At 39.4% G+C, this 18,985-nt stretch overlaps 1 protein-coding gene across 3 annotated transcripts in view; it reads right to left on the reverse strand.

Moving 5' to 3' along the window:
* The window catches only part of LOC114648002 (protein EFR3 homolog B), a 157,219-nt gene extending 154,146 nt beyond the window's left edge, over window positions 1–3,073 (reverse strand). For 2 of the 3 annotated variants that reach the window (XM_028796772.2, XM_051925594.1), the window contains exons 1-2: window positions 2,717–3,073; window positions 2,038–2,186 (exon numbers count right to left, since the gene is read on the reverse strand). In XM_028796772.2, the coding sequence (XP_028652605.2) occupies window positions 2,038–2,044 (7 nt within the window). In that variant the 5' untranslated portion in view covers window positions 2,045–2,186; window positions 2,717–3,073. Of the gene's footprint in view, window positions 1–2,037; window positions 2,187–2,349; window positions 2,656–2,716 lie in introns of those variants that run through there. The other variant, XM_051925593.1, reaches the window with a different exon arrangement.
* Window positions 3,074–18,985: the final 15,912 nt, after the last annotated feature.

The raw sequence follows: 18,985 nt of genomic DNA on the forward strand, positions 1-18,985 counted from the left end.
GTTTTTGCAGACATAAATATTGCCAACATAAAGAGGCAATTTGCAGCAGTGTCCAGTTTTCCTAACGTAATCGGAGCACATGACCGCACTCATATTGCAATAAGGGCACCTAGCAAGAATGAAGCTGCTTTTGTTAACTGTAAGCAGTTACATACCATTAACACACAAGTCACCTGCAATGTCAAGACGAGACTGACGAATGCCTTGACTTGGTAGCCAGCATCGACCCATGATTCATTTATTCTGAGGCAAAGTAGCATTGACTGTACACGATGGCTGGCTTGTTGGTAAGGTAGCTGGCTGAATGCTCAGTTTTTCATATGGCCTATACTATTAAGTGTAGCAGCAATCATCTCATTACATGAACCAGGTGATAGTGCCTACCCACTCAGATGCTGGCACCTTACACCTTTGCCCCACCCCCAGAACACACAGGAGATGTGCTATTATACCGCACATGCTCTTGCACGCTCAGTTATGGGTAGGACTCCACAAATGCAGGCAGAGTCGCCTTGAAGCATCACATGGGAGGCTGTTCTACTACCTAATGATGGTCTGCAGCATCCTTACTGCATATGTATGAGGTTAATAAGTCTCATCCCTGTATGGTTGTTTCTATTTGACAGCCAGATGGGAACTGAGGTGCGTTCCTATATGCATATTATGATTGTGTTTTATAAAGATTAAATTTCCTAGAGATGTGTGTATGCCAGGTTTTATAGATCTGATTTTTTTGGCATACACTCCTGATTTTTTTTTCATACACATACTTCACACTCAATTCCATGCAAAGTTTTATAAATGAGACCCTTGGAATGAGCCTAGTCACTCTTCTCCGGACTTTTTCTAGTGATGTTATATCTTTTTTGTAGCACGGAGATCAAAACTGCATGCAGTACACCAGGTGAGGTCTCGCCAGTGTATTATTAACCTTAACCATAACCACCTTTGACTTGTATTCCTTACAAAATGGGCTGTATAATCTAACATTCTTTTAGCCTCTTTAATGGGTTTTAAACACTACTAGAAGTTGATAGTGACATGACCACTTGCCTCCAAGGTCCTTCTCATAAGGGGTACTTTTATGTTTCAGACTTCCCACTGTATATTCAAATCTAACATTTTACTCCCTATGAGTAATACTTTACATTTACTTACAATAAGTTTAATCTGCCTAAGCCTGTATGTTATCCAAGTCCTTCTGTAATGATTCAATGGGTTCTAGATTATTTACGTTTATATGACACCTTTATCAAAGGTGACTTACAATATTTATAATACAACTGCTTACATTTCGTTTAGTTGTCCAGTTGGTGCTCAGGTAGGTCAAGTGACTTGCTCAGGGTCACACAGTGTCAGTAGCGGGATTTGAAGTTCAAAGTCTTAACCACTATGCCGCACTGCCAATCCAGATAGCTTGGCATCATTTGTAAACTAAACCAGGTTGTTTATACAGTATTTTTATCCCTGTCATTTATGTGCTATATATTAAAAGTAGCTGTGATCCTTGAAGGACACTACTTTTAACATCGCCTAATTCTGATAAGGTTTCTTGCAATATAACCCTCTGTTTCCTGCGTTTGAACAAATTTTGCATCCATCTACACACTACATTCTGAACTCCCACTTCTTGAAGTTTGATGCCCGGCCCTAATGTGGGACTTTATCAAATGCGTCCTGAAAATCACGATAAATAATATTATATGCAGCACTTTGATAGTATCCTTCTGTTGCTTCCTCCTAAAATTCCGGCATATTGGTAAAACACGTTTATTGTGCTTAATATCCAATTTACACCCTCTGAAGTGTACCATGTAGCATCCAAAAAGCCACCCTAGGCAGCCAACAGCAGAGTTGTAGAAGTCAGCAATCAGCAGCACTTTAACAGCTTTCGCCTGGGACCGCGCGAACTAAAGTCCAAGCACATGAGCAAAAAAATCACCTTTCCGTTAACCAAGCACTTAAGTTATTTAATCAATCAATCCAAAAACCTTTATGAAGCAGATGTGGGCATGTGCCGCGGTGGTTCAGTCCTACCTGTCATGCTCAGCTATTCCCCCAGGGGGCGGCTTTGTGGCGACTCCGTACTGTAACTGACGAACGGGTCTGGTGTCGGAGCCTCTCTTCGTGGTTTACCTCCAGCAGGAAAAGCGCAGGGCTTTCTCGGGCCTTGTCTCCCGTTTATTCTGCAAACAAAGAGTTAAAATAAATGGGGCGTTAAAACTTACTACCCGTGGCGTGAATGGGTTAACAGTGAGCTGACCGGTTGGTCCCGTTATCTTTTGCCTTTAAAGACAACCCCACCGTGTTACGCATGCTAAGTAAAAACGAGGCGTGTTAAAGGCATACCGTGGGACTTGTAGGGTGACACAGAAACCGCTAACCAACAGTACAGACGTAAGCGCAGTAAAACCATGTCAAACTAACAGTCGGCTCCGGTTTCCCTTTCACGACTATCGATCAATTAACTTTCCGCCGAAAAACGGTTTTCTAGTAATAACATTTAATGTAACAATCCCGTCAGGCGCTGATCGTGTCTTTAAGGCACAATGAACTGTTCACCGCGGGAAAGGTAAGAGCTGCTCATCTGTTGGGTGGGTCGGGATATCTGTCCAAAATGGAATTCGCTCCAAATAAAAAAAAAAAAGTAGAGAAATAGCAAAAAGCCTGCCACAGCTGTGCTGTTGTGTCATTTCTGCTACGAAAGGAAACTGACCTCAGCCGTGGCACATGTGCGGATCGCCGGCAGACGGTCTGGCGGGCTGCTGTAAATGCCCTCGGAGGCGCTCTCAGCTGTGGTGCCCGATCCTTTTAGTGGCACAAGTGTATGACAGATCTGCTGCCCGTGCCTAGCTCCGGGTTTGCCCTGCCTCGTCTTCCGTTCCCGTCCCTCACCCAGGCAGATCCACCCTGTATTGGCAGGCATTACAGGACACGGTGCCTCGTCGTACATTCGACCCCACCCTCATCCCCCGTCGCCGGCGATCCCCCTGCAGTTTCATTTATTTGGAGCCATGTGTCTGTGTCTTTATTTATCCTTGTATCCACTGAGCCTACATATGTGCCGATAATTTATATAAAAAATAAAAATAAATAATATTTATATTGACGTTTCTTGTTTTGTCATAACTGTTCCTTTTAAAGTATATTTATAAATGAAAAGCATGAAATAAATTAATAACAAATGATATACTGTACTTGCAAAGTAGGAAACACAGCCATGTGAATGTATCCTTAGTTTTCACCTTAACACACACACATTCACTTGTGCCTTTGCTTATTACACCCTAGGGTAGACTAAGCTACCCTGCAAGCCATGAAATTCTGGTATTCCTGTGTAGTAAGTGACAGAAATATTCACTTACTTATAGGAATGTCTTTTACACTGCAGATTGCTTGTTAATTTATGATATCTCATGTAATATTTTGTAATCCATTATTTGTTGGAATTCTTAATCAAGGGATATTCTCTTAAAAGTAGCATAATGTGTGAATTTTCCCTTGGGATTAATAAAGTATCTATCTATCTATCTATCTATCTATCTATCTATCTATCTATCTATCTATCTATCTATCTAATAACCTCAAATGATAAAATTCAGAATCATACAGGGCCGGAGCTTACTCCAACAGCATTTGGCCAAAGCAGGAACGAATCCACACTTAGCCAGTATACTGTATATTCAGCAGTCAGCCTAAAATCCATCCATCCATCCATTATCCAACCCGCTATACCCTAACTACAGGGTCACGGGGGTCTGCTGGAGCCAATTCCAGCCAACACAGGGCGCAAGGCAGGAAACAAACCCCGGGCAGGGCGCCAGCCCACCGCAGTCGGCCTAAAATGCTTGTCTTTAAGATATGGAAGGAAAAACAATATATTAAGAGAAATACTCACATAGACACAGGAAGAATGTGTAAACTTCACACAAACGGTGACCAAGTCAGGAGTCATGCAGTCACCTGGAGCTTTGAGTCGGCAGTGCTAACCACTAGGCTGCCATAAGACCCTAATAAAAATATAGAAATGTATTCTAGTAATGCCAGCAAGAGATCATTTAGCCGCTTTTAATTCAGATGTACAATAATTGTGATTCTATTCATTATTTTCTTAAATAAAGTTATAATTTATAAGTGTGTCAAGAAACACTACTGGTACTCCTTTATACCAACGGCAGTACTCCTGTTTAGCACCTTACTATGACAGTAACTGCCAAGTTGGAAGCGTTCTTTCTTTTTAGTTTCCCTTCTTTTAGTCATTTTGGAGTGTGCTCGGACCATAGTGTGTGTATGTGTGTGTGTATTTTATTTATTTAAGGAGCACCACAAGGAACAGTCTTGTCACCTTTTCCCTTCACTCTGTACACCTCTCACTATAAATATAACACTAGGTCATGTCACTTTCAGAAACTCTCAAGTGATTCTGTACTTACGGGATGTATTGATAAGGGAAGTGTGACAGAGTATAGGAGTCAGGTGAAAAACGTTCTTCTTGGTACTGAAAGAATTGTCTGCAACTTAACATCAGCAAAATGAAAAAACTGATTGTTGACTTTAGCCACACCAAAGAGCCTCTATGTCCAGTCACTATTCAGGGAGTGAACGTAGAGGTGATGCACTTCTACAGGGGGGTCCACATTAATGATAGGTTGGATTGGTCTCAGAACACAGAGGAACTATAGAAGAATGGGCAGAGCAGGTTTTTTTTATTAGGAGACTGTGTTCCTTTAATGCGGGAAGTGAAATCCTTCACATCATCTACAACTCTGTGATGTCTAGTGCAATTTTCTAGTCTGTGTTGTGCTGGGCTGGTAGCATCACATCAAGAGTGGCCCACCAAATTAACAAAAAGGGCAGGCTCAGTTATGGGACACATTCTGAAACCCTGGAGGATGTAGCAAAGGAGAAAATTAGAACAAAACTGAGTGTCATTATGAACAATGCTACACATCCCCACTCTGACATATTAACACAAATTATATAGCAGAAGTGTGTCAAAGAACATTACTGGGGCTCCCTTAGACCCACAGCAATAAACCTGCATAATAATAATAATAAGTTCTTTCTTATTATTATTTTTTTCCTTTTTAGTCATTCTGGTGTGTGTTCAGACTATTGTGTGTATTTATATTCATCTGTCTATCTATTTATGTATTTATTTATTTAAAGAGCTTCTGCAAAAAAAGAAAATTCACTGAGGAACAAGTAAAGTTCAGTCTAATTTTGATGATCATTGTTCTGGCACATTTCAGTTTTTGTTAAATTTGAGGGTGCATTATTTTATTTTAGATACATAATTACAAACAAATATGTTGACAATAAACCTTTACTTTAAATGCTAACATACAAAAAGACACACTCCTACAGTAAGATTTGTATTTTGTTGTTTACCTGTAAACAGTTTTTTGAGCCAGCAGTCAATGAAGAGCACTGTAGAAAAATGAACTAAAGTTGAATTGAGTTGAAGTTAAATAAGGCTTGGGTGTTGTTTGACTCAATAGAAACTGCAATGTAATGATCTTTATGAAATTTGACAGAAAGGCCACAATTGGACAGATAACTGCTAATCCAAGTACTCCGTGTTTTGACTAAGAGCCTTCATTGTATGTATGGCTTTTCTGCAGTGAAACATAATCCCAATGCACTTTAAATGTAAAGGGGTATAGTAAAGTGGTTTGCATGGATTTTACAGTTTCAGCACAGGCATGTTAAGTGAGTTGGTCAATGCCCCTACGTGGAGGAAGAGGCGAGGAATGAACCCTCAAATTAGGGTTTACAGTTTTACCCAAAATGATTTTCTCAATATTTTTAAAATTTCTTTTTGCCAAGGCCAATATGCACTTCTAGAGCTGAATCTGAGAGTTGCATTTGACACCGGTGATGTAGTAAGTGGCCAAAGATTTTCTTGTGTGTACTAAAATATGTAAACTATTCTTTTCCTTTCTTTTTTTTTTACAATTTCTGGTCTAAAGTATGTTTTTGTTCTTTGAAACCCAAGACAATATGGATGTCAACCCTGAAAAATCAAGTATTGTAGTATTATTAAGTTTCTAATCCTAGAAAACAACACATCATCTGTAGAAATTAATGTTTACTAATAATAACACTGATCTGCAAAAAAAAAAAATAGTTGTTCTTCATAAAATAAACAGTGCCGAATCCAAATCTGACAATAGAATTGTTATGCCACCTCCAGTTTTGGAGAGATGAAGGTTTAGAATGGAAAAGCAAAAACACTATTTCAGGGAAAAAGCATAAGATATTTTGAAAAGTAATTATTTAGACTTGAAAAAAATGATAAATTACACATTTACATGTTTTAAATATCATTATTTCTTACGAAAAGTAGTCACTTGGTAGTTTTTTCCTGTTATAATCCTCTGAAGGTGTTTCATGGTGGAATGACCAAGAGTTGTCTGCTAACTTACTCACTGCATTTTCCACTATGATGTCTCCCCTTTTCAGTGATGTCCTGGTGGAACCTCTCTCCAAGTTGATCAGACACCACATCCATGTTTTTGTGGAAACAAAGTCCAGATGAGAGTGTAGGAAATGGATTTTTAAAGACATGTTGCACTCAAGTGCTAGGTAGGAAATGGTTCCTCATAGATTTCCACCTTTGTATTCACAAGAAAATTGTGGCACAGACTTTCAAATTCCCCTAACCGCCCCAAGCTCTTTTTTCATTTTTGCACAGCTTGGATTTGAAGTTTACGTCCTTGAAAAAGTCCCAGCTTTGAGGTCCAATAAATATACTTACTTTTATTTTTGCTTCACTTATGCAATTTTTCTTGTTTCAATAAAGGAATATTGCATATTCTTTTACCATTTGCTTACCTGTGGTCAAGAAAGTGGATGGATCAATCTCACCTAGCATATTTCTGTACAAAACCATTTAAACAACAACTTCCTCTCTTCTGTACATTAAAAAGGTGTGTTTATAATTTTCTAAATACTAATTTCTGGCCATTTTCAAGATTGAAGAAGAGTGAAAAAAATAATTGGCTTAATGCAAAAAATGTGTAACAAATCCTACATTTTGGGTTGTTTCCACCACAACTAACACTAAGAATGCAGAATAGCAGAAACTTGAGGAGTGGTCATATCAACCATTTGGTATTTTCTTAAAAAGAACGAATGCTCTGGTGAACTCATCACCACCAAAGGTCTGGAAAACCACACAAGACAACTGTGTGGAATGATAGCACAATTCTGTCCTTGGTGAAAATGAACTCCTTCACAACATTTAGCCAAACCAAGAACACTCTCCAGGAGGTAGACCTATCATTACCAAAGTCTACAAAACCACTGGTAAACTTTAAGCATAGGAAGAACAGATTAGACTTTGGTGGAGATTTTTAGTCATGGTGGAGGCAGTTTTATTGCATGATCATGTATGGCTGCAAATGGAAGTCAGTCACTGGTATTTATTGACGATAAAACTGCTGGCAGAAGTAACAGGATGAAATCTGAAGGGTACAGGACTATACTGTCTGCTCAGATTCAGCCAAATGCTGCAAAACTGATAGTTCAGTTTTTGGTTCAAAAATAGCCAAAATGAAATGGCTTTCACAAAAAACACATCAATCTATTATTTTTTTTTTTTTTGCAGAATGAAGGCACAACCTGTGATTGTTTGTTATTAAGATGCTGCTCATGGTATACTGTATATGTCAAGCATCTGTCACTAAAAATATGGTGTGACAATACAAAATAAACTTTAATTTCAAGGTCTGTCTACAATTGCCATTTTATCCCCCAGTACTGGTTCATCAGTGCCACTTAAATTGGCCAAATGTCTGTAAAACTTAAAGATCTGCTCTTCTCTCAGCTATACTGTATGTACCATTTGGGAAAAGCACACATTTTTCAATATATAATAAAAGCAACAAGATGTATGAAGTAATTTAGATGTTCAGCATTTATGTTTAATGGTAAAAAGTAGCTTGAACGAGACCATTATGGATTAAACAGATCAAATTTCCACAGGTGTTGTATATATGAGGGGCTGTTAAGTGTGACTAGCACTGTGGTTAGCACTTCTTGAGGCTCAGATCCTAGTCTAACCCTATTCATTTTGCTCTGTACCCATTCATTCCATCCAACTTAGTTTGGCATGAGTGAGTTTGCATAGGCGGAATTCCATCAATGCTTGTTTCTGTAAGAGAACAGACAGACCATGATGAAGAGTTGAGGCACCACCCTGGTGACCCCATATAACTGAGTGCAAAAACACAAAAGAAACATACAATAGTTGCGAAAATGACTTTCCAGACGTAAGTTCTCAATTGAACTCTCTCAAGATGGCGAATCCTCTGGTCTTAAGTCCTTCTGACAGGAAGAGGCATGTCCAGGCAGATGGACACCGGGAGTCATGTCAGAGGTGTTACAGCTATCAGTCTTCTAGTCTGCAGATGGAGGAAGAGAAAAGGCAGTAGGACACAGTGCCAGTCCATGGAGTGGCAGGGAATTACAATCGCCAGGGCCTTTAAGCTGTCTCCTATGTGCACATGCATATCAGTTCCTACCTGGTTGATAAAAAGATTTCCTTTCTGTGCATTTGTTGGGAGATAAGGTAACATAGGTCTGCAAATTAAATTCATAAAAATTTGTCCTAATTGTGAATGTTTTTTTTTATTTGAATGTATAAGTACAATAAAAATATAATTAGAATGTTTCCATCATGTCACATTTATGTAGAAATTTAATTTTAATTTAACCAATTACACAATTTATTAATGTATGCAATATTGTTCTAAGTCAATTTAACATGAAAATATTCAGTAAGTCAAATATCCATCCATCCATTTTCCAACCCGCTGAATCCGAACACAGGGTCACGGGGGTCTGCTGGAGCCAATCCCAGCCAACACAGGGCACAAGGCAGGGAACCAATCCCGGGCAGGGTGCCAACCCACCGCAGGACACACACAAACACACCCACACACCAAGTACACACTAGGGCCAATTTAGAATCGCCAATCCACCTAACCAGCATGTCTTTGGACTGTGGGAGGAAACCGGAGCGCCCAGAGGAAACCCACGCAGACACGGGGAGAACATGCAAACTCCATGCAGGGAGGACGTGGGATGTGAACCCAGATCCCCAGGTCTCCCAACTGCGAGGCAGCAGCGCTACCCACTGCGCCACCGTGCCGCCCTAAGTCAAATATGTTAAATATTTATAATACAGTATGTAAAAAAAGACTACAGTTCATATTAATTGACTTAACTTCCCTAGTTTTTGTTATTTCTTAGTTTTTTTACACCAAATGTTTGTTGAGTAGCCCTTTGTTTGTCCACTTTTTCTGTAGCATCTCTATGATTTATTCAGCAGGAGTCCACTGTCAGATTAACCTCTGAATGTCCCCGGTACCTTCTTTCCATGTCCTTGATATCCTGATTCAACCTTTCACTCTGTTCTTCACTCACCACCAAGATTTTCAGGGATAAATTCCAAATACAAAACCAAAAAGTGAACTCATGTTGCATCCTAATTCTTTAAACTTAACTAAGACTCATGTTGTAACCCAATTCTTAAACTTAACAAATACATTTTTCATAATTTCTTCAAACTTTGGATTTTTATTGTCTCCTAAACACTCCTCCTTCTTGTTCCAGGTTGTATACAGGGAGAGTCAAAATTATGTTAACATTTGAATGGTGGAAACAATTTATTCACAAAACATACTTCATATGTGCAAAATGATTTACAGGAATGTCTCAAACTGTTCACCATCATGTTCAACACACAAAACCCAACAAGCAACAGTACCATTTAAAGGCCGGACACACATTTCGTGGGAAATAGATGATACCACAATCCATATTCTGTCCTTCAGGTTATTGATATCATGAACTTTCCTGCTATATATGCGCTCCTTCATCATATCCCATAACCAAAAATCACAGGGTATCAAATCAGGGGAGTGTGGAGGCCCTGGCAATGACCCACCACAACCTATCCATCGACCTAAAAAGGTGTGGTCAACATAAAAATAATCCATTAGTGTTAGCATAATTTTGACTCACCCTGTATACTGTATATATATATATATAATAGGGGGCTCCGCCCCCTGCTCGCTTCGCTCGCCAACCCCTGTGTTTGTTTAATCGGATATACATTTTTAAAAGCTTTTTTTTTTCTTTTTTGGAATCATTGCTTTAACTGTTGCGGGACCACAGAATCTCATAGCGTATGGTCCATAATTGTGTAAGTGCTGTATTCCGCCCTCCATCAATCGGACCTAACAGTGACTTAAAACAAAAAAGGCTTCAATTTGGCTGGGACGCAACAATACTTTCGAATTTTAATACTTTCATATCCTGTACCTTTCTCTGCATGTTTATTGCACCATCGTTTGTTTGAGCCTTTATAATTCCACTGCTTTCATAATCTTTTATCTGCCTTTTTTCTCTCCCAAAGGTCTCTTTTCTCCGCGCTGCTCTTTCTTCTTTGCTGAGAGCACAGGATCTGTGTGTGCTATATATATATATATATATATATACAGTATATATATATATATATATATATATATATATATATATATATATATATATATATATATTGTAGCAGTAGAGGCCCCTATCAACCTCTTGAACCCTCAGGTACCACTCCAAACACCAGGTAAAAGTACAGTTATTATTTATTTTATAATAATTACGTGCACAAAGCACCCTCCACTCCACACTACTCATACAATACAATAATCAACAAATAATCACCAATCCTCCTCTCCCAGACGCGTTGCCACCCTTCCACCCAGCTCAGCTCACTTGTCTGGGGTTTCCCATAGTCCTTTATAGTCCCTGACCCAGAAGTGGATCCAGCCCTGCAATCTATGAGTTCTCATCACTTCCGGGTCAGATTAAAAGTCCTTTTCTTCAACCTGGAAGCACGTCGTTCCTTCCGGTCATGTGATCAGGACACACTTCCGGGTTATAGGGCACGTAGAACTCCTCCCTACAGCGGCTCCTGGTGGTCCCCATGGTATCCAGCAGGGCTGTTTATAAAAACTACAATGTCCATAAGGCCCTGCTGGAATTCGGGGAACTTCCATGCTGCTGGGAGGGCTCCATCTGGCGGCCTGGAGGTGTGGGCCGGAATATTTGGCCGGCCATCCCTCACAATATATATATATAAAACACATGAAACTATCAAATATTGGATATGTATACACCCTTTTTTTTCATATTGGTGAATATTTTTGTATATTTACATAGGCCCTGATCAAATGACTTTCTCTTTTACCTTGAGTGAGCCTCTTAATCTGCTGATCTACAATAAGGGTTGCTTAACTGTAATTTTAATCGCAGATGGGAAATATAGGTGCACTATGGCTAGTGCTGGTGTCTCTCAGCCTCACAGGTGGCGCAGTGGTAGTGCTGCTGCTTTGCAGTAAGGAGGTTGTGGGTTCGCTTCCTGGGTCCTCCCTGTGTGGAGAGCGCTTTGAGTAGTGAGAAAGAGCTATATAAATGTAAAGAATTATTATTATCAGGGACTTGGGTTTGGTCTATTTGAGAAAGTTACACATTCTCCTTGTCTATGAATTAGTCTTTTCCAGATACTTCAGTTTCCTCCTACATCCCATAAAAGGCGATGGTTAGCTTGATTAGGAAATCTGAACAGGCTGTGTATGTAAGTATGTCTGGCAACAGACTGGCACCTCATCCTGGGCTGATTCAGGCAATCTCTTCTCCTGTGTTAATAATAAATGGCTTGTGGCTTCTTGTGCCTTTGCTCTTTTCTCCCTTAAGATGTACCATTTCAGCCGGTGTCCGGGCTTTTTTGGAGTCCCTAATAATTTCTAGACTCTTACCTTAAATCGGTATGTGGAGTAGCAGGTGTGCAAAGTTTAAAAGGGAAAGGATTGCACACTATCATGGGGAGGTTTTATTCATGTTACTATGTTCCCTTCTTGACCCAGTTTGTTATGTTTTGAATAAACTTTAAAAAACAACCAATGAATGCATGAACAGTGGGATGGAAGAACGCATAAACCCATTGGCTATATTTATATAGAACTCAGAGAAGACAAGCTTATGTTCCTTCTCCTGAAAGCTGACTTATGCTCTCAGTAGATGCAATTTATTAACTACTACTTCTTTTTTCCATGCCCTAGAGACAACAGTGCCAGTGCAGTCATTTAGTAACTGATGACCTCTTAGATGAAATGAGTATTATGTTAGGGCTACTGAAAGATTGTTGATTTGAATCTCTGAGACCCGTTGAGGTGTTTTTTGTAAAGACATTTATTGCAGCACCCTTGATGTTGCTGGGCTGTACAGAGGCACCAGAAGACACCATTTTAAATATAGTTTTTTTTTTAATTTATCAGGAATTTATTATTCAAGACTTAATTGGAATCAAATACCACAAACATAACTTTACTTTTTTATGTTTTTTATTCCTAATAAAAGTTGTTCTCTCTATAGGTCTTTTTGCAAAACTCCATCAATGATCTCATTCAAATATTTTTTTTAAATGCTCCTTTTCTCCTTGCATTGAAATTCATTTTACCTTTTTTGTATTCTCTAACTGTCTCTCCTACATGCCCTGGACAGAACCTGACTATAACATATGGTTAGCCTTTACTGTCCTGTGAACAATCAGTTTAATTGGCAAGCACTTCAAATGTAACCTGTGTTGAATGATCATATATTTACCTTTTTATTTTGAATCATATGCTTGTGTGCTTGGTAAAGTGCCTAGAAATGATGTACCAGGGTCCTTCATCTATCTGTGAAAACAAATGATTTTAAGAAAATATTTGATTTCCACCCCACATACTTGCTTTTTTGTAAAACTTTAGAACCTGATGTATTATTTCTCTCACTTGTATAGAAAGATAAATTTAGCACATTAAGTTAATGTATGCCTTTAAATGCTACCAGAACTGAAAATGTCATAATATAGAATATGAAGTGTGGGGTCTAAGTGGCCAAACTAGTTTTACTCCATCAGATCCAAACTTGCAATCGGACTTCTGATGCTATTGCAACATTCATGATTCCAGTATTACGTTAAATGCATTTTCAAATATGTAAAATTCCTAAAAATGTTAATGACTAATTGTTTCACATCCCATGGATGTGTGGATTGTGTTTAGCACAGTGGTGCCAGGTTTAAATCCTGCCTCAGACACTGCCTGTGTGGTAGTTGCACATTCTCCCTGCGCCTGTGTTAGTTTTTCCCAGAATACTATGGTTTCTTCCTACAAAAAACTCTTTTATGTGGAAGCAACATTTACATATCTGCTAAACTGTTGAACATAAACCAAAGGCTGGCTACACTTATACAATAAAATTGACTAATGAGACTGCATCTGAAATAAACTTTTGCTGTTTTGGTCACCAACTACAAAAGAGATGTAGGAGCTGTAGAAGGTCAGAGAAGACCAAACAAGTGCAGCTTTGCCTCACTCTAACAGAATAAGGGAATTAAACCTTTACTGGGGACCTTCAGAAATCTCAAACTCACCAGTAAAGTACATGTAACAGACTTACTTCATTCAAATAGAAAAACTTATAGTATGGGATACTGATGAAAATTATGGAGAAGGTGAAATCCAGAAAGCCATTCATTGTCAAAAATGTTATGGGAATCTGGAACAATCTACTGAGTTCAAGCAGAAATCTTGACAGGTCAAAAACATTGTCTATATGAATGACATATTAAGGAAGGTTTGGAATTAGATGATCAATGGATTTGATTTGGGGATGGATTGAAAGACCTCATACAGTTTTATTTATTTTACCATCTACTTTTGCTACACATAAATCCCCACTCTAGCAAAAAGCCTGGATATTGCAAGTTTGATCATCCAACACAACCAACAAATGAAAGAAATATCAAACGTTTTGTTGCTTTTTTCTCTTAGACTCTCTTTTGTGTTGTCATGCATGCACGCCTGAGGATCACCTTCAGGGCTCACCTAAGGTATGTGGACTGTCACTAACAGTCTTGTATTCCTTTTCCGGTACAGCCTTGAGAAACTGCTTCTTGAGGGCAATGGAGCCAAAGACGCCATGCCCCTTCCGTTTCAGCCAGTATAAAGGAGAGACGCTCCCAGGAAGTGGCGTCTCAGATTGGATCTCACCAGCCACGAGTAAGGTCTCAAGATGCCTTAAAAGCTTACAAATGATGGCAACTTGTCGTTCTTTACAGCGCCACCAAACACACATTTTAATGAAATATTTTGTTTATTTTTTGAGGCAAAAAATTAAACAGTGTACTCATATAAACTACTAAATATCGGTGAAAAGTTCATCTTTTAAAATGTGTAATAATTTATAAAAATTGGCAGGGGTGCAAACACCTTTTATTAAAATAGCACTGTATATATACAGATATTAAAATAGCATCCTCACTATTCCTCTATGCCTTAGATAATCTTCTTTTACATTGTGGGGCTCTGACCACAGCAACCAGGGTTCAAAGCTAAATGAGAATATCTTATATCTTATTCCTGTCATGCCAAGAACTGTTCAGTACACTCTGAATTAAAACTGGTGGAGACAATTAGGTAACAGTGTACAGTTAAAACCATTGTGGTAAGTCAGTTACTCCTGATATTTATAGGTGTATACAAAAGATAAGACATTTCCTCAAGAAAGGTATGTGATTTTAAAAAGTAAGTTCATCAATCCTTAATATATATAACATCTGTCGAGGATGTACAATCACAAAATGCTTTACATAGCCAACAATACTGCAACATTCTATCAACATGAAAAGTACAAGTACGAGTGGAAACATGAATGTGGAATTGGTAGACATTAGAGGAAACTTAAAAAGTTACATCCATCATTTTTCTAGTACATCCATTCATCCACTATTGTACCCAACATTATATCAACAATTGGAAACCTCAGAATTTGAGGAAGCAAACCTGTAGTCTTGACAAGGGAGGCCCCAAAACAGACCCTTGTAGTCTTTCCCACAGAACAGAAAACGCAAAATTATGATATTTCAATATAGTTTTGTTGCAAAACTTTAGAACAGTGGAAACAACAGTGTCAGGAGATCTTCAGTTTCTCACTGACCACAGGTTTGTAGAAGATAGGCACTAAGATGGATATTTGGCATTTGCTTTCGACAGCCTTGTATGCTGAGTTTGTCGTGTCGTGTCATGTCATGTCGTTTTTCCAACCTGCTTAATCCAAACCAGGGTCATCAGTGGCACTTGAGCCTATTTCAGGTAGCATAGGGTACAAGGCAGGAACAAACCCTGGACAGGGCACCAAACCATCTAAGGGCTAACACACACACACACCCACACACCAGGGCTGATAAAATGTTGCCAGTTCACCTAATCTGCATGTCTTTGGACTGTGGGAGGAAACCCTTGCAGACACGGGGAGAACATGCAGGGAGGACCCAGGATGCAAATGCTTTTCTCCTGTCTGAGAGGTAGCACCACTACCATTGCGCCACCATGCAGCCCATGTTGAGTTTGTGTGGCATCAGCTGTGGTGATGTGAAATTGCCTTTGACCCAAGTCAGGACTCTAACAGCTGCATTTTCAATTTTTTATATGGTGCTTGCACATTAGGAAGCAAAATAATTAATGAGAGAAGTGCAGTAATAGAGGTACCAAATGCTTGACAAGGGGTTAGAGCACTGAACCAGAGGAGGTAGGGTCAGACTCTGGCATGACAATGACAATGACTTAGAATGTGAACTTTAAGAAAGAAAATTAACTTGTATAATGCAAATTATGGATCCTTGTAGAAATCACATAGGAATCACTTTTGATACAGTTAATCACCACTAGGAATTACTACACCCCCAGGACACCATCACTAAAAATGTGTCACTTACCCACATGTTTCCATGACAACAGTTATAACGAATTGATGTAAATGCTACATTACATTTGCAAGTGTATGTTTAAAATCTTGAAATTTCTGTAATTTTAGAAAAGCAAAGCAGAAATGAATAGCAGGACTCACTGTTCACTTACACAGAAAGACCACTTGAAATCAGAATTTTCAACAGTCAGGCACATGTGTTTTTGTGAAGAAAATATCTGCGTTTTTATCATATTTTTTCTTACCAAGGTTTCAGAGGTAGTGACCCATTCTGCAGAGTTACTTCTGCAGGATTGTGACTCTTAGAAAAGGCCAGATCGACATCACTAACTAACAGACCCCAGACAGTGATGCAAAATTTATCAAGCAGCACTTAATTTTCAGACCAACTGCATCTCTGATCAGTGGCAGAAGGAGAGGGAGGAGAAACCAGATTTGAGAAAAACATTCTCAAAATAAATCTGGTCTCCTTAGCTCTCTTAAGGTCGTGCTTTTAAGCTCGACACACTCCATTCTCATTTTCTGTGATCGTTGCAAGTGAATTTGACTTAGAATCTTTAGTTTGTTTGTCAACTAATTATATTTAGTATATTTGACTAATAGAGCATGTTGTCAACTGCTAGTATAGTTCAGGCTATAGATTAAATCTGAAATTTTACATACTGTAACAGCATTAATTCTGGCAGGCAAAACAGAGGCAGCTCGATGCACTGGTGGCCATCTCATAACATTAACGGTGGCATTTAAAATCTAAGGAACTTAATTTCCTCCAATTATGTTCTATTGTCCACTATTACTTGTAAAGACAATAGTATATGTTTTGTGTAATGTGTAGGAATATCACTGAAAAAGAGAAAGGACCCTGAGCAGTATTTGAAATGGATATAGCTACTGTGCAAAGGATCAAACATCAGATTCACATATGCAAATAGGATACTCCAAGTCCATACCTGTGAAAACTAGAGTATGCCAGGGATCGGTAATATCCCCACTCCTGTTTATCACGTGCATGAATGTCAATCCAGATGCCCCCACCATGAATCATTCTCCATGCGGATGATTTCTCAATTTCTCTTGAGACATATGAAGAGCAAGAGCCCAACTTTGGAACAACCCACTTGCAGAATTTGGCCTCAAGTTAAACCTAGATAATACCCTGAATGTGGATTACAGCACAATGGAAACATCACAATCCATGTGCATAAAGGTCACATAAAGCTCACATAAAGCTACCACTTTCAAGTACCTAGGCTCCCAGCTGAATGCAGAAAGACATCATGAAAAAGTCAAGAGACAAATATTCTCTGTGTGGATGCAATGTAAGCAAATAACCAGCTTGCTCTGTGACAAACAAAAGACAATAAAAGTCTTCTTCTTCTTCTTCTTTCGGCTGCTCCCGTTAGGGGTCGCCACAGCGGATCATCTTCTTCCGTATCTTTCTGTCCTCTGCATCTTGTTCTGTTACACCCATCACCTGCATGTCCTCTCTCACCACATCCATAAACCTTCTCTTAGGCCTTCCTCTTTTTCTCTTCCCCGGCAGCTCTATCCTTAGCATCCTTCTCCCAATATACTCAGCATCTCTCCTCTGCACATGTCCAAACCATCGCAATCTTGCTTCTCTGACTTTGTCTTCCAACCGTCCAACTTGAGTTGACCCTCTAATGTACTAATTTCTAATCCTATCCATCCTTGTCACACCCAGTGCTTTAACTCTGCTACTTCCCGCTCTGTCTCCTGCTTTCTGGTCAGTGCCACCATCTCCAACCCATATAACATAGCTGGTCTTACCACCATCCTATAGACCTTCCCTTTCACTCTTGCTGATATCCGTCTGTCACAAATTACTCCTGACACTCTTCTCCACCCATTCCACTCTACCTGCACTCTCATTTTCACTTCTCTTCCACAATCCCCATTACTCTGTACTGTTGATCCCAAGTATTTAAACTCATCCATCTCTACTCCCTGCATCCTCACCATTCCACTGACCTCCCTCTCATTTACACACATGTATTCTGTCTTGTTCCTACTACCCTTCATTCCACTCTTCTCTAGAGCATATCTCCACCTCTCCAGCAATGCAAACAAATAACCAGCTTGCTCTGTGACAAACAAAAGACAATAAAAGTAAAATCCAAAATATATAGAAATGGCATCTGACCCACAGCTGAAAGGTAAAGCTCTCAATTTACCAATTCATCTACGTTCCTGTCCTCACCTATAGCCATGAGCTTTGGGTACTGACCAAAGGAACAACAATGTAGATATAAGCAGCAGAACAGAGTTTCCTTCTTTATTAGTGTGTCTAAGGTGAGGAGCGCAGACATTTGGGAGGAGCTCAAAGCTGAGCATCAAAAGGAGACATTTGAGGTGGTTCAGCATCTGATTAGGATGCCTCCAGGACACCTACCTGGGGATGTGTTTGAGGGACATCCAACCAGGAGGAGAACTCTGGGCAGACCCAGGACATGCTGTAGAGATGATGTCTCTCAGCTGGCTTGAGAATGCTTTGGTATCGCCCCCAGAAGAGTTGGAGGAGGTTATGGGGAAATGGACGTCTGGGCATCTTTGCTCAGACTGTTGCCCTGGACCCAGGAAATCACCAGAAAAAGGATGGATGGATGGATGGATGGAGGGAGGAATGGATAGATAGATGGCTAGATGAGTCTGACCCACTGCATTATACTGTATGTCTCAGAGTGACAGTTGACAGGCAATAAATGCTACATACAATGTAAGTGAAGATGTTTGGATGAAGCATTGGAATCATACATCTTTACCAGATCCCAAACATTGTTTTATGGGACAAACTAGCAGTGGTGCCAATCAATGAAAAAGCTGTGGAAGTCCAGTATCAATGGTATGAGTACTTAATTGAAAAGCAGCCCCAGCAGAGTCACAACCAAATGGAAAAGACCAAGAACAAAGCTCAAAGCTCATGGTGGCGTGAGCTGTTGAAAATTATATGATGGAAGCCAGATTAAAACCAAGGAATGCATAGAATTGTGATAAATGGAGGATGCTGAGATGAAAAGTGGATGACACACCTCAGAAAAGACACCAGAAAGAAATGATCTTGTAGGAATATGGATTGATTTTATAGTCCTAGCAAGATGTTATCCTTGACAGTCAAGAACAAATGCCATTTTATAAGTATGGTTTGAAACTT

Source organism: Erpetoichthys calabaricus, chromosome 3 (genome assembly GCF_900747795.2).
Source record: "Erpetoichthys calabaricus chromosome 3, fErpCal1.3, whole genome shotgun sequence".
Classification (NCBI taxonomy): domain Eukaryota; kingdom Metazoa; phylum Chordata; class Cladistia; order Polypteriformes; family Polypteridae; genus Erpetoichthys; species Erpetoichthys calabaricus.